At 33.8% G+C, this 27,711-nt stretch overlaps 1 protein-coding gene across 2 annotated transcripts in view; it reads right to left on the bottom strand.

Moving 5' to 3' along the window:
* Positions 1 to 27,711, bottom strand: part of ERBB4 (erb-b2 receptor tyrosine kinase 4) — a 1,084,887-nt gene that overhangs the window by 499,370 nt on the left and 557,806 nt on the right. For both annotated transcript variants that reach the window (XM_057304520.1, XM_057304522.1), the window contains exon 3: positions 4,600 to 4,786. In XM_057304520.1, the coding sequence (XP_057160503.1) occupies positions 4,600 to 4,786 (187 nt within the window). The remainder of the gene's footprint in view (positions 1 to 4,599; positions 4,787 to 27,711) is intronic.

Consider the following 27,711-nt stretch of genomic DNA (forward strand, 5'->3'; position numbering starts at 1 on the left):
TACTGATCTAATCAAGATGATCCAGTACACAGTTAACCAAATAATTAGAATAGCATAAAACATTAAATAAAGGTATGAATACATGAGTGTATTAGTCTGAAAATATGGAGAGTATTTGGCTAATATTTGGAAAACATAAATTGTATATTGGCATCACCTCAAATTTCACCTATTCAAAAGAGATATTCTAATAAATCATAAAATAAAAACTAAAATATTTAAGGTGAAATTTGATAAGAAAAAGGTATATATTTATGTAGTAAATTTGTATTCAAGTTATCATCATTATAAACAGAATATGAAAGGAACAGATATGAACTTAGGTATTTCTCAAAGATTCCTTCATATCTACAATATCACATATAGATGAAATTGTATAGTATTATCCAGATGAGGTAGTTTTATAAATTCTAGAAAGGAGAAAATAATAGTGTTTTCTTGTTGTTGTTATTGTTTAGTTTTGGGGTTTGGGGTTTTTTTTTTGCCCCATATAATGAAACAACTTTTAGATTTTGGCCAAACAGGTAACTAAATAAATAGAAGCTTGTAGAATTAAGGTTGTAAATATATTAGATGTTGGTTTGAATTTTGAATAGGGGTATTTGGTTAAGAAGGATCTGATAAAAACAAACAAACAAACAAACAAATAGCAGAACACCATCACTGAAGTGATTAATAAAGCCACAGCCACGTGCAAATGACCTTAACAAAGGAAGTAATGAATTCTCTCCAGCTCTGTAGTCCTCTGATTCAGTACTGTCATTCTCAATGGTCTCAAGATGATTACATGCCTGAAGGACACATTAATGGAAATATGCTCTCTCCCCCGACCAGAAAAGAATGAGCCAGCCTAACACAGCACCTGGGGATTGCCAAGCCAAGTTCCTCACTCCCTTTTAGATTGTGTGGCATATCCCTAGCCTAGGGACCTGCCTCTTCTCCACTCTGCCCCACCTCACTGACAATGAAACCAGGGAAATGTGAGCAGCAGCAGTAAAACAAGTTAAAATTTGTTTAGCCAGAAAATATGTTTGAGTATGTTTCTTGTCTTTGGGCACAACAAAAACAAAAGTATCTAAGTAAATTCTATAATAATAGTTATAGTCCAAGGAATAGCTTTTGGTGAGCATCAAGCTAATTAATAGAATGGATAAGGTGGAAGTTAATTTATATCTGTGTTAAGTGGCATCCAACCACTAACCCTTATATATGACAGTCCTCAAGTTAATCAAACATCCCTTTTACACAAAGATAGAGGAGGAGACAAATTATATATATATAATTCTAAAGGCAACACTGCAACAAAGATTTCAGGAGAAACAAACAAACAAACAAACAAACAAACAAATATATATATATATATATATATATATATAATCATAAGATCAAAATTATTTGTTACAGCCTGAATACTTCCTATCCCTACAAGTAGTACTTGTTATTTATCTTGTTGAAAGAGTTTAAAAATAAAATTTTGCTTAAAAGGAAAATTGACCATGATTATTATTGTCCCTGTTATGGTTTACCATTATGCAAAGTTGGTACCAGACCAAATGGCAATACAGAAGGAAGTTTATTCCCAGCATCTTGCTCAACTCCAAGCTCTTTAATAACCACATGTTTCCATCCAGGCTCCTAGCGTGCTCTTTTCATTGTCACCCCAACCTAAGGATATTTCTCATCATTCAATCACAAACTCATTTGTTCTCTGTCCCATTCCTTCCCTTCTCTCTGGGAGATGACAAATGAATGAAAATTATTTAGATCAAGTAAGTGAAGTGGTTAACTAGATATCATGCTATCATTTCTTAGTAACATATCTTTAATTAAAAACAGAGCAGTGTTTCTCAAACTTTTGTGGCAAACAGAATCGTTGGAGGGATCCTTAAAACACATATTATTGGGTCCCACCACAAGAGTTTCTGGTCCATTAGGTCTCAGGAAGGCCCCCAAATTTGCATTTCTAACAATACCCAGGTGATGCTGATGCAGTTGGTTCTTTAAGAACAGAGTTAAATTTTTATTTTATTTTATTTTAATTTTTAAGAACTGAGTTAGAATTTTAATTCACTAAGACAGTTAAATAGTGAGGTATTTGACTACCCAGTAGATTTGCTATTTCCCTTCACATTATATAAGACAGCCTTAAAATTAGGGCCAACCCTGCAGCCTTACACTTAATATAACCTTAAACTGTTTTAAATTTTTGTCAGTTTGCTTTGTATAGCATATAAACAAACAAGATAGAACAATTATCCTTCCAAAACACAAAAACAATCTTATCTGAAGTGAATTGCAACGTTTGCTGGTTACTTTACGAGGTTACCTAGAACACTCAGTTCTTTAAGATACTACAATAGAGCAAATTTCTTCCGCAATTCCTCCTTTTATGAACAGTGAGATGTCTCCTACTCTTCCTCATATATTCTTTTACACAAACAGATTCATGCTTATTGTGTGATTTCTGATTTTTAAAATTGGAGTTATACTATTGATTCCAATTACCTAGAGTAAGATCAATGATGCTGGACTGATGTTCACATGTAATTCTCAGTCACCTAATAAATATATTAAGATATCTGGACAATTTCCAAGTTGTCTAAATTTTCCACCATTTATTTTATTGTACTTTTCTTTATATTCAAAAAGAAATTAATAATAACTCTTGAACACATTTTTTGTTCTGAACAATCAACTCATTCTCTTAGCCACTTAGTTCATCGCTTCTACTTGACACACACACACATCTTACAAGACTTTCTGGCACAATACGGAATAATGTTCTTGAAATAATAGTGTTGTATTTTGGTATGACACAAGCTAACTGTCAGAATCATAAGCAATCATGGTGTGAGCTCACTCAATAAATAAGGTATGCTTAAATGTGGCATAATTTTAATTAAATAACAAAAAATATTTGAGTAGTACTAATATTAAATGTAAAAATAAGTAAGAGAGCTCTTTAAAGATCGACTTTCTAGATGAAAAGATTGTTCAAATAGCACATATTATGGAATAATAACATAACTCAAGTATTATAAAAAGTTTGAAATGTATTCATTTTTCTTTAATATAAATGAGGAAAATCATTTAATAAACCATAATTGTTTCTATGCAAGTTTTAACTGGATTATATTATTTTTAGAATCTTAACTTTAATCATTCAATTTTTCTCTATCCATCCATTTCTAAAATTCTTCTTCCTATCATTATTTCCATGCAAGTAGCAATTTAGTCAAAAACCCTACTCTTTAGTAAGGAAACTATCTTTGAATGGAAAGAACAAAAAAGTAAAATGTTAATGAAGGAATCTATAAATTCTGAATAATTTGCATTTATCATTATGCCACCAATTCTATAGCAATCATGTCCAAAATAAATAACACAATCAGTATTCCTTTCTTCATCCAAAACATCCAATTTTAGCTTACATGTCTGGCTAACTATGAAGCTATTTCTAACTTAAAATGGAGCTGTTTCTAACTCAAAATATTTTACAACCACTATAAATTAAAGAAACAAATAATTTTAGTAACCTGACAATATTGATGTTATTTTTACTTAGTAGTTTGAGGCAATACCTCTAAAAATTGTAATTTTTTAATGTCAAGAAACATTACCACTGAGTGGACTCAAACACACATAAAATCACTATGTATTTGGATACAAAATATAGATTATCTTAATTTAGATTAAACTAATAGTTTAAACTCCTTTATCCCACTGTGAGAAGATAATTAATTACTAATTAGCACTACTTGATTATAGGCACACATAGCAAAACTCTTGATTAGAAACCTTGTACCAAACCTCCTACAATAGCCTGTATGAGCTATGAACTATATGGATTGAAAGGATATCTGCAGGATTGCCAGGACCAGCTTACAAAACTTATAGGACCAGCTTACAAAATTCCTATAAAGTGTTGTGTTTTTTTGTTTTTTGTTTTTGTTTTTGTTTTTGTTTTTTTTTTTTTGTAGCAAGATGGTAAGTTTAGATTATCAGCAATTACCTTTTTCCAGTCTCAGGGGGAAAAGATCACTGATGATATTGAAACATTCTGAGAAAGAATTTCTGGTGGCATTTAGTGAGTTACTGAATAAGATAAATCAAAACTAAATTAGTAAATCAAGGTATGTTTTCCAAAAATAACGGACTGTGCAAAAAACTAGATTAGTGGAACTAGATATAAAGGCTTGTGTATTTACTGAGCTCTAACAGAGTGAAGGTTGTGATGTTATTTATTGCAGAGATTTGATGATATGGTCCACTGTTCACCTGAGACCACCAAACATAGCATTCTTAAACCTGCTTCTTATCTCAGTTTTCAGTCACTGAACATTTCCTTAGAGTGTACTTCTGTTCAGCTGAGATACAGTATTACGGTATCTTTCAGACTGCACTTACAATATCTGTAAATAAAAGCAAGGGCATCACAAGGCATTATTTCCCATAAAATAAATAAAGACTAGATATTTAAATGTTTTATAGTGTTCCTCAGTATAAAACATACTACAGTAACCATACACATGTATGTGTACGTTTATTGCATTATATTGATAATGAGAGCATATTTGCAATTTTGTTTATTTTCCTTACCTGTCAAGTTCTTCAGCCCAAGTTCTTGAAGTCCAAAGTTCCCATCTTTTCTGTAGTTTAGAAATACTGCCAAGGCATATCGATCCTCATAGAGTTTTGTCCCACGGATAATGCGTAAATTCTCCAGAGGCAGGTAACGAAACTGGTTAAGAGCCACTAACACGTAGCCTGTGACTTCTCGAATAGACTGAAAAGACACAAACAATTGCCTTTGTTAAAAAAAAATTAGAGTTTATTTGTCAATACACTAATTTCCACATTATATTGTAAAGAATTACCTTGATAATGCAAGAACACAAAAGGTTAGAATCTCATTTGAAGTATGAGTTGTAGTCTTTAAAAAAGTCATGAATGTGCTTATAGTAAAATGATGGATTTCTTTTTATAAAATATTCTTCATAGCTGGGATTTGAATATAATTAAAGAAATAAATATCTCATTCTTTGACAGACTAAAATGAGGTAAGAACACCTAGCCATCAACCAACTTTTTATATAAAGAAGCAAATTCATAAGCTTATCACAAATAAAACAAAGCAGCATTAGTTTGTAGACTATGGGATATATTTTAAACTGCGATATTGGTGTTTAAAGCTATCATTATCAAAGACAGTTAATTTATACGTCTCTGGGAAACATATATAAACAATATGTATTAAAGACTCTAATGATCTCTAATTTAATTATAACCACAATTTCTTTTAGAAGATTTTATTTATTTATTTGAGAGCAGAGAGAAAGAGCTCAAGCATGAGCAGCAGAAGGGGGAGAGGGAGGGAGAAGCAGACTTCCCACTGAGCAGAGAGGCCCAATGATGCCAGGACGCAGGGCTGCATCTCAGGACCCTGAGATTATGACCTGAGCCGAAGGCAGATTCTTAACCAACTGAGCCACCCATGCGCCCCTACAACCACAATTTTTATATTTACTATCTATTGTTTAACATAGTATAAGCTAACTACTTAAAGGTTTATAATACATTTTAAAGCAAAAAAAGTCACAAAAAAGCCCCTAGGTTTCATCTGAAGTTAGTTTTTCAGTAAAATAAGCAAGATCATGACAGCTATGAACATATGCATTAAATTTTTTTAAAAAATTATATACATATGCATATATAATATATAAGTAGAAAATGTTTGATGTTATTTTAATGTTAATATCATGTCAGTTTAGACCTCTTATTTTGATGTCCCAGTGCTCAATCCTCGATACTCTTTTCTATCCACTTTCATTCCCTTGGTGACCTTATTCAGTTTCAAGGTTGATGATCTCTAAATTTTTACCTCCAACCTGTCCCCTAAACTACAGACTCCTATCTAACTGTCTATCCCACATCTTTGCCTAATAGACTTCTCAGATACACCCATTCAAATCTGAACACTCATCTTCCTTGCCCCAACCTTCCAGCAGCCTTTCTCATCTCATTTCAGGTCAATCCGTCCTTCCTATTATTTCAGCCAAAGTCTTGGGGTTATTCTTGACTCCCCTCTCACACACCAAATGCAATCCATCCTATTTGTTCTGCCTTTAAAATGAACAGCCATTGATTCAACCGATTCAACCACTTCTTACATCAACCACTGCTATCATCTGAACCATCATCATTCCCTTATCAGGATTACTGCAATAGGTCTCCCTGTTTCTACTTCATTTGATCCCTTATCATATATTCTCAGTTAAGGCTGGGCCTGATTTTTTTTTTTTTTTTGTAAAGTATGCTCCACACCCAACATGGAGCCCAATGCACAGAACATGAACAGATGACCCTGAGATCGAGACCTGAGCTGAGATTGAGTTGGATGTTCAACAGACTGAGCCCCCCAGGCATCCAAGACCTGATCGTTTTTAAACATAAGTCAAATCATGACACTTCAATTCTTAAAACCCTGAAACATCTCCCAAGTCACTCAAAGTAACAGACAAAATTCTTTCACTGATCAGTCAAAATCTATCTGTCCTGCCCAATGCAGCAACAACTAGCTATATGTGGCTACTGAACAATTGAAATGCAACTGGTATGAATTGAGATAAAATACACTCTTGATTTCAAAGATTCCATGTTGAAATTACAACATTTTAGATAAATTGAGTTATATAAAATGCATTATTAAAGTTAATTTTAACCTTTCTTTTTACGTTTTTATTATGGCTACATGGAAATTAAAAATTATATTTTTATGGCTATTGCTATATTTCTATTGTGCAGTGCAATACTATATGATCTGGTCATTGGTTCTTTTTGTAACTTACTTTTTCTAAAGATTTTATTTACTTATCTGAGAGAAAGAGACAGATAGTGACAGAGATAGAGAGAGCACAATCGGGGAGGAGAGGGAGAAGCAGGCTCCCGCTAAGCAGGGAGCCTGACATGGAGCTCAATCCTATGACCCTGGGATCAAAGGCAGATGCTTAACAGACTGAGCCACCCAGGGGCCCCTGTAACTTCTTTTTTCCACTCTCTGCCTTTCTCACTCTATTCCAGTTTTGCTGGTTTCCTTGTTCTTCTAACATGCCAAGTATGGTCCTTTCTCAAGGTGCTCACAGTACCCTTAAAGGCCTGAGTTTCTTTCCCTTTTGTTTTCTTTTTGGCTAATTTCCTCACTGCCTTCCAGTTTTTTTCTCAAATCTCACCTTCTCAGTTGAAGCCAATGCTAACTAAAATCCTCCCACCTTTTCCTGCTCTAATTTTTATTGTCTCTATAGTACTTCTCACCTTCAAATTTACTACATAGTATATTTATTACATTTAGTATTTATAGTCTGTCTCTCCCTTTCTCAGAATATAAGCTCTGTAAAGTCATATAGTGAGAAACCAATAACATTTCCTGGGCACTCTGGCTTTTCTTTGGCCATATCTTCACCACAAGGCAAAGTCTACAGAGTTAAGAGAAGTGTCCATCTGGAACCTCTAGAGAAGACCCATGCTCCAGATGCCGGTGATCCCAGAATTTCATTCCCAAATTGTCCTAATCCCTCATCTAGAGCCTGTGATATCTTTCCTGCTCTGTCCCCCAGTCAGCAGACTATGCAACCAACATGCATACACCTAGCAAGGGTGGGTGGTCCATGTGCAGATGTTTGAGTGGAGAGTGTGTGGATGCTGGATGTACAGGCTAAGTGTCCATTCACTCTGCTCAAATCTTCCTCTGATACTGGACAGAAGTGGTTAAAGGAGGGGCTAAGGGCTGGAGTCCATCTCTCTCCATGCCACCATACTACTGAGGAGTTCAAAAATTCTAACAGCTCACCTGGCCATCCAAGTTATTATAAAGATATTTCTGTCAAAGTGGGAGGATAGATAATATTTTAATAATTATTATTTGATTTATAATAAATAATAACAACATAAAATATGTAGACCTTCATTTATACTCTTATCCCAGGTCCCACAATTCTTAGGAATGAACCTGCTAACACTAATCACCTAGAAAGGTAGAACCCTAATGGAGCAAAGGGTCCATTAAATGAAGTGTCCAAATGGATGACGGGTCAAGGAACCTATGAAACTATTCATGTCTGGCACTGGATTGGGAATTCTAAGCCACTATAAGCATCCCTGGGATACTGAGCATTTTGGATTAAAGAGATAAATGCTTAGAGGAAAAGAAAAAAAAAAAAAGAGGTGAAAGGTCAACAGTGGCATACACTGTTTGCATACCATATTTGTTTGAAATTGCACTTGACTGGACTAGTTTATCCCTAGAGCCCTACAAATCCTCCTTCATCACTGTTCCAATGGTTGAACTTTAATCTCTTTGTGTTCTTAGAAGAGATATCAAAACCATTTTCCAATATCATGTGGTCTAAAAAGTAAAATTCTTTCATTCATTATAAAATTAATTTATCCTTTAACTTGTATACAATAATTATCAAGTGGTCTAAAGTACAATGATAACACAAAGATAAACATTGGGGATGGAGGATGTATTATCAATCTTTTGTCTAGAGCATGTCATAGTATCCATCATTCTTCCTAACACACTTACCATTAGCTCCAACTTCACTTGGAAACTGACTCTAATTAGACTCTTAGAATAATGGTAAGAAATGTGGGCTCAACTACCACACAAAGCTGGGCTCAAAATACTTTACACTTAATAGCCTTCACACTGACTGGCTTTGTAGTCTTATTAAAATTGTTTACCCTCACTGAGTCTCAGTTTCCTTATCTTGAAATAAAAGATAGCAATAACTCTATTAAAAATATTTTTACAAGAAGATATAAGAAAAGTGTCTGGGGGGACCCAGATGACTCAGTCAGTTAAGCCTTTGACTCCTGATTTTGGCTCAGATCATGATCTCAGGGCCCTGAGATTGAGCCCCGGCATCAGTCTCCGTGCTCAGCATGAAGTCTGCTTGTCTCTCTCCCTCTGTTCCTTCCTCCGCTCGCTCTCTCTTTCTCAAATAAATAAATAAAATCTTAAAAAAAAAAAAAAAACTAAATAAAAGTGTCTGGCAAATAGTAAGTGTTCAATAGATGCTATCTATTACAAATATTATTATTTCTGATAACAGCCAAAACTATCTGTAGACAATCTGATTTGAAAATAAAAATAATTATAACATTACAGAAGAACCACTGTCTTTAATCTTTGTTATAAAACCTTTATATCTTCTTTTAAGACTTTGTTTTATTTATTTGACACAGACAGACAGAGAGAGAGAATGTGAGCAGGGGGGAGAGAACACAGGGGGAGAGGAAGAGCGAGCAGCAGGTTCACCACTGAGCAGGGAGCCTGACCTGGGGCTTGATCCCAGGACTCCAGGATCATGACCTAAGCTGAAGGCAGACGCTTAACCGACTGAGCCACCCAGTTGCCCCTCTTTATATCTTTTTTGTATCTTGCCTCTTCAACTTGTAATTTATTCCTAAATTACAGAACCGGTTCCTTATACTGTTTCTGTGTATGTTATAGCCTATAGTGCAGACTCTGGCTGTACTGAACAGACATTCGATAATGGCTGTTGAATGAAGTAGAGAATTAAAAAGTAGAAAACAATGCTTATGGTCTTTTTAGATATTGTTTCCCATTGAAAATTATTTTATAAACTTTCTGTTAATAAAAAACATTGTTTGAACAACATAATCATGACTTGTGCCCAAGGACCACAGTGGTAAGTAGAAATCAACAGAATGTCCCAACGAAAAGAAAACCCTGACTCTGGTTCTGGCTCAGTACATTTAGTTCCAGGAAACTGCTATTTTGTCAACCGAAGAGTGAATATCCACCTAAAGACATATCTCTCTCCTTGTGGTGTAAGTTTCTGCTGTCTAAAACTGATTGATTTCCATTGTCAATGTATGCTTCTACAGCTGCTTTGTTCAAGAAGTGAATATAATTGAAGATCATTAAAGCCTTAAATGCTTCAAAACTCTTCTAACCCAAGGGATGATTTATTCTGCTTAGGGCATTTGATGATGGAAACCAAAATAATGAGAAAAAAGAAAGAAAGAAAGAAATTTGACTGACTTCCCATATTAGCAATATCCATATTAGCAATAAATCTAGAAAAAATACATGGTTTGTTCTAAGGAATAGAAATTTACAACTGTTCTACCATAAAATATTTTAAGAAAAACTATGAAATCTGAAATTATAATGTTCCCAGGATTTTCAATGGACGTCATTCAATCAAAAATTAGAAAAGATTGGACTGCTTCACTGGGGTTTACCTGCAGATATTCAAGAAAAATCAATCTGTATTATTTTTAAATCTCTATTTCATTTCACAATTCTTACAACAATTGCTATTTTTCTTTTTTTGGTGTTTGACACAATTTCCTTATTCTTTTATTTTAGTTGGTTCTCTCTAACTTGATCCTAGTGAGAATAGTGAATACTTAAGATTTAAGTGATTGCAATACCTCATGATTCCTGAGTATTTAATCAGTGTTTAGGAACAATGTTATGCACATCAAAAGCAATTATACATTCTTGGCTACGTGTATAAAACTCTGTTTCCTAGGTTTTTTTCCTACTCAAATTATGCATCAAATCCATGTTTGTTATTTTTCTTTAATCATACCTTTGAAAATAAACCTATTTACTCTTGTTAGGACCTTCTGCAGCAAATCAAAACAGTTCTGAATTCTTATCTTCTTCTCCAGTGTCTTACGTACTCATACCCAATTAGATAGCATCCTCAAATAACACTAACACATTCTATCAGTCAAGACCTCCACAAATAAAATAGTGATTACTTATGATCAGTAGACTTGAAATTAAATTCATAGTATTACAGAGAAGAGTAGGGAGCAGAGAACTATGGCGGGGAGGGGGGGAGGAAAGCCCCTCTGCTGGTAATGACTATAGAATTTATGTGTTCTCTGACAATGACAAATGAAGTATCAAATTGTAACCTCTCTATCACTAAGGTTTTCCATTAAGTTTCCCCAGGCAATTAATTTCTGTCCCTGCCCCTTAGAGCAAGACTGGGAATTTCTAAAGTAGAGAACATTCTTAACTATGACATAAATATTAAGAAACTTACTGGGAAATAATTAATAAGCATATAGCAAACATTACATATTCCGGCTGCATGTAGAGATAGAGACTGACTGACTATATACCTCATTCCCATATGACATCTCCAAAGGGGATGACATATTTGGCTTTGGAGTCTTGCTTTAAGTTTTCCCAGGTTCCTTAAAACTCCAGTGATTATGCTACCCTAGCAAGCAGAAACCCAAAGTCTGATCTGATTAGATTTGGGAAAATAGAGTAATGGGAAATGTCATGTACCTGTCTCTGGTAGAGTTGAATTCATGTTCATTTTACATGACATGAAATAACACTGGGGAAGGGTAGGAGAGTCTAATCCAGTTCTTCCCAGCAAAACTGCTAACTCTTAGCACTATTAGCCATCCTTTTGGGTGCTAGTGCTATTACAATCCTTAACTTTCTAAGGATCTACAGGCCATTCATTCATCATCACTGGCCACTTAGCCAGCTCTTAACCCTAGTAGCAAATACTTCAGTTCTACTGAAAAGAGGACAACTTAACTCTCCCAAAGTTATCATCTTTCTCTTTGTCCTATATATCTGTCTTAGCTGGCCAGAGAGTTCTTAACAGGCCCCCTTCAGACCTCCATTCACAATTGGTCCTTCATCTCCTGACCTTAGCTCAGCTATATCCCTGTATCATAGACTTGTTATATTAGAGTTAGTTTCCACAAGTTAAATACGGAGCTTTTGTAGATTCATATACAAATCTCAATTTTAAGTGTCTGTATATTAAAAAAATCTGTACTGTTAAAAATTTCATTATCTCTTAAAATTTAAAAAAAATATATATATGTGTGTATGTATATATATATTTTTCTTTTCCATGTGTTTATACAGACAGATCTACATTTTTAAACCTGAATTCTAAATTGACATTTTACACTCTTTTATAACTATTTAAAATATAGTATTGAATTCATGTTTTTCCCATTAGATATACACATTAAGCTTCAGGGATTTAGGGAATTGAATTTTAACTGAAATTAGATACACTGCATAAATGCAAAATAGTAAGAGTATCTGGAGACCTTTGAATTAAACTTTGATTAATTATAGATACAACTTAAATCAAAAAGAAATTATTAGTTGTCAGCATTTTCATACAACTGAGCCTACACATGAATTAAAGTGTTGTAATTTTTATATACATTGCACATATGACGAGCATTTTCCTCCAGAGAAAATCAAACTGCTTAGGGCAATTCAGTCCATTGATTAAATTTGGATGCTGCAATCTGACAGGTATTAGTCTGACTTTTGTCTCCATTATTTATTGACCTGTACAAGTTATTTAACCTTAATTTCTCTTCTGAAAAATAGGACAAATTCCTCCTAAGTGTTTAAAAGTTGAAGATCTGGGGTGCCTGGGTGGCTCAGTGGTTTAGTGTCTGCCTTCGGCTCAGGGCATGATCCCAGAGTCCTGAGATCAAGCCCCACATTAGGCTCCTCTGCTGGGAGCCTGCTTCTTCCTCTCCCACTCCCCCTGCTTGTGTTCCCTCTCTCACTGGCTGTCTCTCTCTCTCTATCAAATAAATAAATAAAATCTTATTAAAAAATTAAAAAAAATAAAAGTTGAAGATCTTCAAAAAATGATCAATTTCATCATCATACTATTATTGTCAGTATAATTATGCAAATATTTGCAAATATTTTGTATAGTTTAGGATTGGTAAATGATATGAAAGCATATATATATTTGATATTAAAATTAATTAAACCACTGGTGCTGTCTAGTTCATAAAGGTGTGGACACAAGTCAGATTGCCTGTTACGGGCTCAACTATGATTCCTCAAAATTGATGGTGAAATCCTAACTCCCAGTATCTTACAATGTGACCATATTTGGAGTAGGGTCTTTAAAAAGGTAATTAAATTAAAATGAGGTCACTAGGATGACGTTAATATAGTATGACTGGCATCCTTAAAAAGAAGAGGAAATGAGAACACAGACATACATACAAAGAAGACAATATGAAGAGACATAAGATTATTAATGTTTGAGCCTGTGGGAAAGGCCTCAGAAGCAAACAACCTTGCTGACTTCTTGGTCTCAGATTTCGAGACTCCAGAATTGTGAGAAAATAAACTTCTGTTTAGGCCACGCGGTCTGTGATACTCTGTTATGCCAGCCCTAGCAAACAAATACACTACCTGGGTTCATATTCTAGCATTCAGCAGTGTTATGTTGGGTGAATTATTTATTCTTCTGTGCCTCGGTTTTTTCATCTGAAATATGAGGATATTAAGATCACAAATTCCCTGGATTATTCTGAGAAGCAAAACCCTACAAGTTACTTAAGAAAAGTTCTGGCTTACAGCAAGCTCTCAGTATTAGTTGTCATTGTTTTTTCTGAATCAAGACTCTTGACTCTTCTTTAAGACACTGCCTCTTCTGCGTAGCATGTATAAAATTGTGTTTCTCTATGTCTAAGGGAATGGCTACGTATCACCAAAGTTTAGATGAGAAAACTGCTTGCTACCATTTCAATCTACAGTTGAGAGTGACAGTTTTATGTCTGAGAGCTTTTATAAGATTTTTTCCCCTCTCAAAATTTGAAGGAGGAAAATGGGCTTTCATGAAATGATATATAACAACAGCTGCCTCTTTTGGAAAACATATGGGAAATGGCCTTTGATGATTCAGAAGTTAGAGGTGACTGCTTTTGTGACTAGTCTGTTGTGATTTTTAAATGAAAAGGGTGAGCAGTTTCAGAAATAGGAAAGCCAAAGTATCAAGCTTGGATTTGACAAGACTGCCAAAATACATTTTAATATCTGTCTAAATATTTGGCAGTAAAAACAGAAAGCAAAAGGCTTAATTAATTTATAAAGAATAAATACTTGCGTGAGTCATGTCATGCCAGTGACAACAATGTCTTACATTAGTTATGTGTTCTTAATATTCAATTCAATTCAAACAAATACAGCATGGACATCTGTAAGTACAATCAGAAGTACAGTCAATAACATAAATTGAGATCAGGGGTTTGGAGCCTAGAAATTAAAATGCTTTCATACTTAAATATCCTTATGCAAGCCACAACTTTCTATGTGGCTATTTACTATTTGTAATAATTATATTAACTTATTTATATAGTGTTTTCCACATGTGAGGCACTTATGTGTTATATTATGGTAGCACCAACTCTTTGAGTTATGTACTACCATATAGATAAAGAAACTAAAGTTAAATAACTTGCCTAAAACCACATAGACAAAAAAGGAAGAATTATTATTAATTTTTAAACTTTTATTTATTATTATTATTTGTTTTTAGAGAAAGAGAGAGAGAGAGAGCGCAGAGCACGTGTGTGCATGAGTGGGGGGAAGGGCAGAGGAAGAGGGAGAGAGAATCTTAAGCAGACTCCACACCCAGCAGGGAGCACAGGCAGGGCTCAATCTCACCACTCTAAGATCATGACCTGAGCAGAATCAAGAGTTGGAGGCTTAACCAACTGAGCAACCTAGGCACTCCAAGAAATATTTTTTTTTAAAGAAAAATATTATCTGTCTTATTCCAGAGTTCAAAATCCCAATCATTTTAAGATATCGCTTTCAAAAATTGGTGACTATTACTCCCTATTGAAAGTAATATTCATTGCAACATGGTTTAAAATTGTAACTTAAGAATCACATACTTCCTTTTATGACAAAAATATTATATAAACCAGTATACCTCTCAAAAGTAACTGCAGCATGATTCTGATATTTCTAAATTCAAAGTATGCTTAAATATACCCCCCAGACCCCCTAAAAATTTAAAATAGCATTCTCATAGGTGTCAACAAATTAGAGGTCTTTTCAAAAGGATATGTAGAATCAAATGAGATTCTGTACATGAATGAACAATTCAAGTATGACAAAATAATCCTAATGTAAAAGGACTGAGTACCACTACTGGGCCCACTAGAAATGGAGGAGGAAAAAAAGCAAATTCTTCAAGGATGCATGGCTAGCAAACAGCATTGGGTTATAATAATAGTTCCTCTCTCATGGCAGAAGGCAAATTTGCTAGCTAACAGCTCCCTATAGAAGATTAGGGTGTCCTAAGCTCAGAGTTTCTCAACTGTGACACAAATCCATTTTGTGTACAGTATCCACCTGTGCCCATTTCCCAGTCACCGCTCACCCCACCCGCTCTGGAAATTGCCTAGGGGCAAGAGGAAACAATGCAAACATGAAGCTCCTGCTGATTGCTGTACAATGGAGTCTCAGGTCTTCTGCCAACACAACTGGCAGACTAACTTGTTAGCCTGCAAACAGACTAACATCTCAGATCCTTGACACTTCTTGACAACAACCAGTTCTTTTATGCTTCTGGCAGAACAAATGCCACCATCTTCGGTTTCTGCAGAGGGATGAAACATGAATATGATAGTGTCGGGATCCAACTGCCAATTTGGAGGAAGTACAGAAGACAGAGAAACCATATTGAACTCTATCATAAGTAAGCAACCTACAACACTCAGGCTCTAGAAAACTCTCCAGAAAAATATCATAGGATTGAATAGATAAATTATAAGGGGTGGAGGAAGGAGAAGGAACCTGTAATTAAGTCTTAAAAAAGATTTAAAAATTTTTTCTAAGGCCAAACTATAGTATCTAGAGATGCATACTTGGGTAATTAAACTATAAAGAAACACAAGAAAGTAGATTTCGATAAGAGTAAGTATGGTGGTTACTTTTGTAGAGGAAAGGGTTTGAGATGGGGCACAGAGTTGAGTTTCATGAGTGGCTAGCAAAGTGCTATTTCTTGAGAGATTAAAAGTTACAAGAAGGTATATCTTTTAAAAACTCCTTAAGCTATGCATTTGTTTTGTGATGTTTTCAGTTTCTGTGTTATATTTACAATATAAAGTTTATAAAAAAGAAGTCATTAGGAAGGGGAAAAAAAAATAAGGAAGCACATAGAAATGTCCCTTTACATCTTTATACCTTATCATTCCATATCGGAAATTTAAGAATGGAAAAAATTTCAGATTGCATGGTTTTCCTTGTTATCAAATTCTCTCTAGTCAAACTGAGGAACTGAATATGTTAGTAAGGCACACTTGTGCGATCTAGGCAGAGAAGTTAACATGTCTAATGGGAAAATGCCTTGAGAAAGAAAGCTTGATGTGTTCACAGGTCTTAAAGTCCTGAATGGAAAATGAGGTGAAGAGGACAGGGGACTTTACTGGAATAAAAGTAATTTAGGATTTCAGATTTTTATCTTTCAGGCAATGGGGATTTAATGATGCTACATACAGGGAAATTAAGCTATGATGTGTTTTGTAGAATTATCTGCCTATTTACAGTGTAAAAAGTTAGGAAATTCTTGCCAGGTAAGAGAGGATGATGGCAGTGAATACAGACTAGCCAGAGTTGAGACTGAAGCCATCTTTCTGAGGCAGTGTAACAAATATTTTAGTAACTTCCTAGATATGGGGATTAAGGAAGAAAAGAAACAGGAAATGCCTGCAGTTTTTAGCTTGGGAGACTTGGTAGGTGGGGTTGTCATTGACTGGGATAAAGAACAACTTTGTGGAGAGAATTTTCACTAATACTATATGGACATTTTGCTATATGAAGCTAAATCAACATATTCTTTTTTTTTAAATTCTTTTAAATGATATTATTATCTATATGTCTGTTAAATCTGGATAGTAGGCACATGTGTCTGATATAATTCCCCATGTGTTCAAGACGTTCTTAACTTAAAAATAAATTATAAAGCACCAGTGATTTCATATATATTAATGGGTGTCAGTTTACATTATTCTTTGCATAGATATAAAACAGTAGTTCTCAACTGGGGTGTTTGCTACTCAGGGGGCATTTGGCATTGTCTGGAGACATTTATAGTTATCACACTTGAAGGGGCAGGGTGCTACTGGCTTCTTGTGAGTAGAGATCTGGGATGCTAGCAAACACCATACATGCACAGGATGGTCCTTGCTTGCTCCCTACAAAGAATTTTTAAGTCCAAAATGTCAATAGTACAGAAATTGAGAAACCCTGGTATAGACTAAATTAATGTGAGGCAAGCATTAAGTTTTATTTTTCGTAGAGTTGCCTTGGGGGTTTCTACAAGTAGTGAAAGTGTCTGCTAGTGAACTGTTAACATGATTTATATATATATATATATATATATATATATATATATATATATATATATAAAATGAAGATTTAAATTAATATTCTTATATTAATATATGTCTTCTTAACCTAAATTTATCATTTTATGTATCCTAAAGTATGAGCAGGTAGAAAAATAGCTATAAAAGACAGACCGACAGAGATGGCTGGATGAATTGTGGCTGGATGGATAAATAAATATCCATTCATATGGGTAAATTATACAAAAATATATGTTCTCTTTTTCCTTTTTTCACTTTGTAACTTAATGTTGCAGTAGCAAATCTTTCTACACTGATTTTTTTCATTCACTGTTAAAAAGCTTGCCAAATGCAACTCAGGGACATTACGTCTAAGAGGTTATATTTATAAATAAATTGATAAACAAACAATGTCAGCCATCTCTTAAGAGGCATAATTCTCCTTTCTCTCTAAAAAGGTGTTTTTCACTAGAAAAAAACATACATTTTATAGTGTCCAAGCTGTACTCCGTAACCAAACTAATTTAAATATAAAAATAACAATGTTTCTTTGATAGAAACAAATGGAAAAAATGAACAATCTTCTCCTAACTTCTTGCACATGTTATAGACAAATGCTTATGAGTCTCTTTTTAGTTATTCTCATTTTTGGCATTCCCTTTAAACCAACCAACAAAGATACACGGTGTTTCTCTCTCTGAACTCACCTTCACTACCTTCCTCTTGGGAATGGATTTATTAATCACATCAGGGTTCAGCAGCATTGACAACATTGGATTACACTCCTAAGAGTGGCTACTAGGTAGCATCAGAGGCAGCAATATCTCCTAGAGTGTGAATATGGGTAGTGACTCAATCCTATTCCAATTCCTAAATTCATCACCTTCATCAACATCATCATAGCACTAGTGTTTTATATGTACATTACAGTTTACAAAGCCTTTTAACATAAATATTACATTTAACCTTCAATTGGCAACTTCTGAAATAATTTACTAAATTTCGATTGACTTTTCCAGAATTATGTTAAATTATAAAGTGTGCTGAGGCATTACATTCACAAACTACAAGAATCTTAGAAAGGAACTGATATTAATAAAATAATGACATACATGACATTTGCTTTAATACTCTTGAATTATACCCCTGAAAACATTTCACCTCCCTTTCCTAGATCTTGCTTTTTTAATCCTACATTAATTTCCTTAAGAAGGTCCCAATCCTAATATTCTGATACAATCTCTACTAGCTGACATGTGGATATAAAACTTATGGAATAATTCATGCTAACATCTGTTTAGCTGACACAGTTACCTCAAATCCCTTTTAGAAAGTGTCCACGTATGAAAAGATAGATAAAACAAATTAGGTCACGGGGATTAAGTTTTCTGCGGGAGGATGTTTTTCCGCTGCTCAAATTAACTTCTGCTGCTGTTATTCACAACACTACAGTGTTATTCCTACTACCATCACTACCATTCTTACAACCGAGTACCTTTATGAGCATCTATTATACAGTTGGCACTGTGCTCAATGCTTTTACATAGACTATCAAACAATTACCATTATCACCATCGTACCTTTTCTTTTAAAGACATGTCTAATTTGATTTGTTCAATTATACTACACTTCCTTCACACAGACTGACATCTATATTGAACAAACACAAGGCCACTGATGACTACTTAATTTTTATAATTAATTGTTCCTGCATTACCACAAAATAATTTACTGACACTGATGTGTCATGAAAAGGGGAAGGGGGAGAGGGAGAGCAAGCATATGAAAACATTTTGTGCATCAAGGACTGTACTGAAAATACTGTTACATTTTCTGACTTGAAACCAATATTCTCAGTATTTTACCCAAAAAGTCTGCTACATATGTTAAGAGTGATGTTACTATTATCTTTATAATAATAACAAAATAAATACCTTATTTGAAAAGGAAAAAAAGTGATAGTTTAAAATCATTGACAATAATGTTAGTAACTCATAGATGTAAATGATATAATCTGTTTTGCTTTAGTTTCTTTTGATTACCATAAAGCTACAAAAATGCCATCTTCAAAAAAAATACTTAACTGAAATAATCATATTTGAATAAATGCTTTGGTGTTGAAAGATATTTCCTGAAGTAACATTCTACTTTTCCATTTTACTTCAGAGACTGGAATACAAATAAAACAACTAAAATCAAACAATGCACAGGTTTTGCTTTTTTAAGTGATGAGGTAATTCAAAGTAGAAAATAAAGTCAATACTATTTTCAAAATAAATTAAAAAAAAACACAGAATTTAACATTCCAAATAACTGAAATAACATTGAACCTTGAAAAACAAATCCCTCTCACAGAATATATCGCATAATTTAAAAAGACATTGGTTTCCATATGTATTTTAATATATATGAATGTATTTGCTTTTATTCATATGTATAAAAAATAAGGTGATGTTTAAGGAAGAAATGCAAAATGCCCTTACATTTCAATAATCTCAGTTTTTACAAATCTTTCAATATTAGATTTATTTTAAAACACTAAAATGGAAAAAAATAAAACATCACTCTTAGTGACATGAGGCAAATAATATTTTAAAGTATTTGAAAATATTGTGTTTTATATAGGTGTTTAGATTCCAATAGATATTTATTTTTAAGTTTGTGTATTTTTAAATATTATATTAAAATTTTGAAAAGGCTACTTGAAAAATCAATACTGTGCATTTCTCTAAGAGTACTATAGGCTTCAGAATATATTTTTCTCAAATTTATCTGAATTTTATCATATCATTATAGAAGATAATGACAGAACAAGATACAGATATAAACAGAGCAAATGTATGCTCATAGAATTAAAATGAATTTTAGGATCATTAGTACCATTTGTATAATTTTACTGGCCTCACAATCTTGGTCATGAGATTTAGGTACAGATTATGTATGTTTTGTTTTTGTTTTTATTTTTTTTAATAGCAATCTTCTATACAGTACCTAGCATTTTACTTCATTTATAATTGGTAATTATTCAATATTTATTACATTGGGTTAAATGGACTGAAGATTCTATTTATAACTCTCAACTTCCGACATAGGATTCTAAGAGGACAAATGCCTGAATGTTTCCTCTGACTATATTTTACACCTATGGAGAGATAGTTATTCAAAATCTTGACTTTGTTGAATTTGTTCAAAATAGACCATTCATTCTTCCTTATTCCTTCATTCAGTATTTGTTTAATGAGTGCTTGCTAAGTGCCAGGTCTAGGCTTTGTTTAGGTATTATCTAGATGAATAATACCATCAATCTTCTCTCTAAAAGCTTGGTATGTAATCGGGAGCTGCAGTAGGAACGTAAGTAGTTGCACCTAACATGGAAAGTGTTATGTAAATGTTATAGAGTGATAAAGAATTTTGATAACTTTGATGTGAGATACGTCAGCAAATTATGATACAATGCAGAAAAAAACTCAAGTATTTCCATCTTCTAAACTTTTTTCTTTTTTTTTAAGATTTTATTTACTTATTTGAGAGAGTGAGCAACTGAGAGACCGTGAGCAGGGGCAGAGGGAGAGGGAGAAGCAGACTCCCCACTGAGTGGGGAGCATGACACTGACTCCATCCCAGGACCCGGGGATCATGACTTGAGCCAAAGGCAGATGCTTAACCAACTGAGCCACCCAGGTGCCCCTCCATCTTCTAATCTTTCAATTACCATTGGAGAATTACTAAAGAGATAGCAACATCTTGAAAATTTATAGGCAAGGGTCCATGGATGATGGGATGATGGTCAAATTAGCTTTACTAAGAAAGCAACACAGGGTGTGGCTGGGTGACAGAGTCGGTTAAGCCACCAACTCTTAGTTTTTGGCTCAGGTCATGAGCTCAGGGTCATGATCTCAGGGTGGTGAGATTGAGCCCTGGGTTCGGCTTCAGGCTCCATGAAGTCTGCTTGAGATTCTCTTTCCTTCTCCACCTGCCCTTCCCGCTCGTGCTCTGTCTCTCTCTCAAATAAGTAAATAAATATTAAAAATATATATATTTTAAAAAATCTTTCAAAGCAAGCAAGCAAGCAAACAACAGAGAACACACTAGGAAAGGATCAAAAATACATTTCATTGATAAATAGAGATACAAGGAATATATTCAGAATATGCTCTGAAAATCATAAACATATAATGCAATGCCATCTAGCATCAAAGTATAGTCAAGAGGAAACAAAACTAGCATAATTTGGAATTCAGTTACGTTGTTTTCTCATGAAATTAGGACATTTTATCTTAGTAATGTATTCATAAGTTAAAAATGTGCAGGTTATCATCACACATAGCCTATATTATTTTATATCTTTGATGCAATAATAGGCTAAAGTTACTTAATCATTTGGAACATGAACACAATTTTTTTTCTTTCCATGTAGTGATCCTAACTATGTAAAACAAGCTAGAGACTGATAAAATATCAAACAATTCTTAGGCTGCATTTAGGCTACATAGTTATTACATTAAATTACATTAATTACACATTTAAAAATTCCTATAATCTATGAAGGATATGCATATTTACTTCCACACTAAAGTAATATAATAAAAAATGTCAAACTGCTTTAAAAAGTCATTTTCTTTCACTTTCTCCTTCAAACTGAATATTCTTTGCCTTTTTTTTTTTTCATCTCACAAACTTGTGATTCCAAACTCCTTTAGGCACCATTGGTTTTTCAGATGTACAGCACAAGCTTCAATGAAAACACCCTCAAGTTTTCACCATGAATGGTTTGGGGGCAGAGTTCATGAAAATAGTTTTTCTAGTGCTTGCTAGTGAAGCAAATGAAGCATCATTTCAAGAATCGCTTTGCCAATTCCCCCAAATTTTACCATGACAAATATTAAGAACATAAGCTTTAATAGAGTCTTCAGTCAGAGCCAAAAAGGCCATGCTTAAGATGAGGGCATTTTTAATGAATTAGCATAAAATATGAAACACACAGAGTAGAGATTGCTTCAGAATACTTCATCCCTCCAGTTTCTGATTGCTTTTAAACTAGTCTTTAATAAAAATGTTGTAAATATATTTTATTTCTTGTTCTGATATACTTTTGTCATTTGTCCATATGTATTGAACATTTTTAAATCATAAACTAAAAATGGGCATTGGATTGGATAAAATGATAAAGCCAAAGAGAGTTTCTTAGTTTCCACATCGCAATACCAATGAGAGTAAATAAAATCAGTGACTTAAGTTCTGTATTTACTTCTTTTTCTTCAAGATTTTTTTTTTGGGGGGGGGAGAGGATAGGTGACACGTAACTGTGACACTTGACTGTCACACAATGGCCAAGTGACTGTTTCCTTTGTATTTTTCACCTCTCATCCCCTTACCTTGCTCATCCCCTTACCTTTCCAATTCAAAAAAGAAATGACATTTCTATCCAGTGAGTGATCCATCCACATTAAAGCCAAACCCAAATTAGTAATGTATATTTTCTTGCAAACAAAACAGCTTAAAGCCTCCTTTTTCCTTTCTTCCTTTTTCTTTTTCTTTCCTTTTTTTTCCACTTTAGAGTAGATAATACAAATGGAGAAGCACTATTAAAATATTGAAACACAACAGATGCACGACACAAAGTTCATGTCTCCCCACCATTCCCCTCACAAAATTCTCGAATCAGAACAGAGATGCAGAGAAGCTTGACATCACCTAGTATTTCAAAAGTGTATGAAAGCATGCTTTTTTTAGCAGGGTAGTGACAAAACTTAAGACAACTGCCAATGATATTAATAACTCTAACAAAATTTTTAAAGATATCCTATTATATGCAGAGCTGGATGCCCTCAGGAATCTGAGCAATATTTTAGAGAACTAGAAATCCATTAGGTTTGAACAAATAATATCTCTTTACCTAGAACTGTTTAAGTTTTTAATGAGAACAGCCTGAAACCACTGCACATCATTTATGGTTTATTATACGTAAGAACATTCATGCTAATTGTGAACTAAACTCTGTATACTTTTTTTCTTCTAAGTGTGTATTAGGTCTTTCTCAGTACGATTTATGCTTTACTGTATTCACACAATTGAGGGTTTGAGATGGAAGTCTGAATTAAATACTAAGGCAATTTTTATCGTATTGCCCAGTGGCTCTAGCGGTGCTCTTACTGAGCATTGCTGAACTACACTACTGTCTGAATGAGTTTCAGATCACACTTGCATTTTTATTATCAGGGGCTACAATCAGACCAGTCTCTTTATCTTTGTAACACCAAAGCCCAAGATAGCTCATAGTGAGAAGTCCATACATATGGAAAGAAAGGAAGGAAGAAAGGAGAAAGGGAAAAAAGTAGGGGGGGGGACGGAAAGGATAGGATGAAATAATTTTTAAAAAGAGCATGGTGGAACAACCCTGAGATACTTCTTAAAAACTCTCAACTGTATTCCAAATTGTGCCAATTAGTTATACAACCATGGATAAATTACCTAAACCTTCTTCTTTCAACTCTGAAAGGAAGGAAGTCTACTTTCTGTAGGATCTCCAAGATTCTTTCCAGCTTTAATTCTACTATAATGATATTTTCTCATTACAGAAAAATAATTTTAGCAATTTAATGTTTAGACCTCTAATATTTTCATCATGCAGAATGTATTCATTCACTTACTATGTTGAGATGTATACATTCATAAGATGCTGATAAGAAACTATTATAATCAATATTTCAAATTCTTACATATTCTTTATAATGCTCATAAAACTCAAATCAATAAATATAATTACCCCACTCTTAAATAACTTACACTAAGGAAAATTATTATACCACCAAAACCTATTCCAATTTTGTCCAATCAATCCTGAGTTCATGGATTCCAAGGTATTAAATTTAGTTATAGAGAATACTAAAATTGTATAAAAAGTTGAAACAGAGACCCAGTCACACTTTTAATATTCATTGTTTTATGATCTGTATTTTTGGGCTACACCTGTTCTTTTCATAAACCAACCCCATTCAAAAGAGATACATGGTCAAAGGAAGAGTTGGTACCAACTTTGGCAGAAAAACAACTTATAAACTACAAATTCATATTCTGCTTACTTAGTTCATATCATTTGTTTCAAATTATATCTTCTGAAGTATAATTTGCTACTAAAGAGGACTTTGACTATTTATTAATATTACGATGCACTCCTCAAATGTGGACCTCACTTACCTGCATTTCATTTACTTCTTGTACCTAATTTTTCAATATATCATTAGTAACAGAACTCACAAACACCAATGCATTCATTATCAGTAACCATAATAGTCTCAAAAAAAGTCAGTGCTTGAGATTCATGCATTTTAAAATACTTATTTTTCAACCAAAATTTTCTCTCAAAAGGAAATATTATCTCTTGTTAAGAAAAATGGTCTCCTAAAACAGTATGGATATACCTCAAAAAATTAAAAATAGAAACACCAAATGATCCAGTAATTCCACTAGTGGCTATTTACCCAAAGAAAACAAAGACACTGATTCACAAAGATACAAAAACCCTTGTGTTTACCGTAGCATTATTTACAATAGCCAAGATAAGGAAACAACCCAAGTGTCCATCAATAGATGAATGGACAGATAGATAGATAGATAATGGAACGTTACTCAGCCATAAAAAAGGATGAGATCTCGTCATTTGTGACAACATGGATGGAACTAGAGGGTATTATGCTAAATAAAATAAGTCAGACAAAGACAAATATCATATGATTTCTCCTATACGGGACTTCTAAAAAACCAAATTAATAGACAAACAATAAGCAGAAATAGGCCCATAAATACAGAGAACGAACTAATGGTTATCATAAAGGTGGGGATGGGGTACGGGCAAAATGGATGAAGGGGAGTGGGACATATAGACTTCCAGTTATGGAATGAATAAGTCATAAGGAGGAAAGTTACAGCATAGGGAATATAGTCAATTGTATTGAACAACACCGTATGGTGGCTCATGGAGGTTATGCTTGTGGTGAGTAAAGCATACTGTATTCACTGGTCCAATCACCATGTTGTACACCTTAAATTAATGTTATATTGTGTATCAACTACACTTCAATTAAGAAACAACAACAAAGAGATGTCCTTCTAACTGGTCAATTATTCTTTACTAACATTACTCTATTTAAATTTCACTCTGAAATCTTATCTGTGCCTACCTCTGGGTATTTAAGAATATTTTATTTAAGATTCATCTAGCATATGAAAATATTCTTGATAATACGAACTATTATAGTTCATTTAATTTTTACTATTTTTCATTCATTTTCACAAAACATCAGACAAGTTATGTTTTCATCTTTTGTTGAAATTGAAGATAACTCATGAGAGGTTTATATATTAACATAATATGCCATTTGTATCAGCTATTCCATTGGAGTTTTATAGTGAAAGCTGAAACAATTAAAATAGATAAATCTCTAATAATGTATAACTCTAAACCAGAATTTCATCACTCATTCCCTGGGGAATGAGCAAAGATACCTGAGGCCAAATTTATTTAATTGTTGCATGATAAAGCCTGTGTTTAATCACAGACTTCTTCAAAGAAATTCCCTACAGTTTTAATTAATTAGCTTCATTCCTGTTCATTCACAGAAATGAAATTATTTTACATCCCTTATCTCAGCCGAAAAGCCTTTATTTATTTATTTAGTTAGTTAGTTAGTTATTGTTAAGCTGCAGGATATCACAGAAACTGAGTTCCTACCACTTGGGATGGAAGGTGAATCAAGATCCCCAGTAGTTATTTGGAGTTGAGTGAAGCATTCATAGCTTCACTGTAGAAATTTTATCAAAGGAAATTAAATTAAATCTGCTTCAATGATATACATGATCATGCCCCGCATTTGCTCTTTTCTAGAATTATGTAAAGATACATCTATTTGGTATCCATCTGGTGGATGATACCAAATATCTACATTTTAAAAATAAGTTGTAAAATATTCATGGTAGCCAGCAAGTCAACTGTAATATCTAAAGGGCCAAGCTAAAAAGAAGTTAAATGTCTAAGCAAGTATCCGAAAATCAATTGTTATGTATCTATGGCTTGCATATTCCAAGAAAGGGAAGTAAACAGACTGTGAGAGTTAAAATGAAAACAAAAACAATTTATACCTGTGTGATCTCCGGCAAGCTACTTAATTCCAACATCAGATAAAGATGTTTTAAGAGTGCCTATCCATTCCAGGATGACTATAAAGATTAAATGAATGTCATTACAATTTTTAACGATGTCTCTAAGTCAAGATAATGTCGGGTAATGTTATGACTCTAAAACAGTACAATTTTAGATACTTAAAATGCTATAATTTTAAGAAAGAAAGAAAAATGAGGAAATGCAGAAAAGGACACATTCCTTTACAACATTCATCTGAGGTCAAAATGACTGAAGCATGCTCCTTCCACTCCAGTTAGTAAAGTGGTAACTGCCAGTGGCCATCCTATCTGACAACAGGGAGACAATCTTTCTGAGGTGCATCAAGAAATTGAGCCTTTATAACATCCTCTGTGCCCCCGGGATAGAGCCAAGTTGGAAGTCTTTCCCTTAAACTCCCAGTTATAATACCAAAATAAGTCCCTTTCTGGTTTGAAAAAGAAGGTGAGAATATAAGAGAGAAAGAAGATCCTAAAGTAAAGCATATATATATATATATATATATATATATATATATATATATATATATATATATATTAATATGACTTTCACTCAAGTTGTTAAAACACATCTATTGTTTTTTTTGTGTGTTTTTGGTAACTTTCTCTATTCTTTGTCCTAACTTCTCAGTGCGTCTTTTTTTCCCTTTTGGTACTTTCTCTCCCAGGCATCACTTTCTTAAGAGATTGCTTTAAAGTAACTTGAACAGAACATCTAGTTAGGAGTTGACAAGAGTAAAGACAGAAAAATACATTCATATTTAAATAATTTAGGTTATTCCAAACATTCACCATTCAATCCCACAATCTCTATCCATCTCTCAAGCCCACAATTTCTAAAAACTATCATAAATGTACCTGACTGCCTCCCAAATTGTAGATAATTATTTTCATCTATTTAATTCAGTAATTCCAAATGACTCAGCTTAGCAGGCATTTTGGGAAATGACATTTAGTCTTTATTGACCCTGGGCACTGGAACACTTTAGTTTCTTTCAATGTGATAGAAACCACAGAATCACTTCCCGGGCATTCCCTAGCGATTCCTGCAATAGGGTGAATACAGAACAACTAAACAGGAGTGGAAGTGATTCATGCCCTTCCCACTTGGGATCTTCTGTTCAATCCCCCCAGCCATGAGCCAAACACAGAAGATTCCAAGGTCTTTAAGGAAGGTGAAGCCAGAAAGTGGAAGAAACCTAAGATATAAATGATCCTCTTCTGGTCGGGAATATCTGTTTTAGACTTTATATGCGTAAGAAAAACCCGTGCTAAGCCACTGATGCGTTAGTGTTGACCTGTTACAATACTTCCTGTGATCTGTTCTAAGTA

The sequence above is a fragment of the Ursus arctos genome, unplaced genomic scaffold, assembly GCF_023065955.2.
Source record: "Ursus arctos isolate Adak ecotype North America unplaced genomic scaffold, UrsArc2.0 scaffold_1, whole genome shotgun sequence".
Classification (NCBI taxonomy): domain Eukaryota; kingdom Metazoa; phylum Chordata; class Mammalia; order Carnivora; family Ursidae; genus Ursus; species Ursus arctos.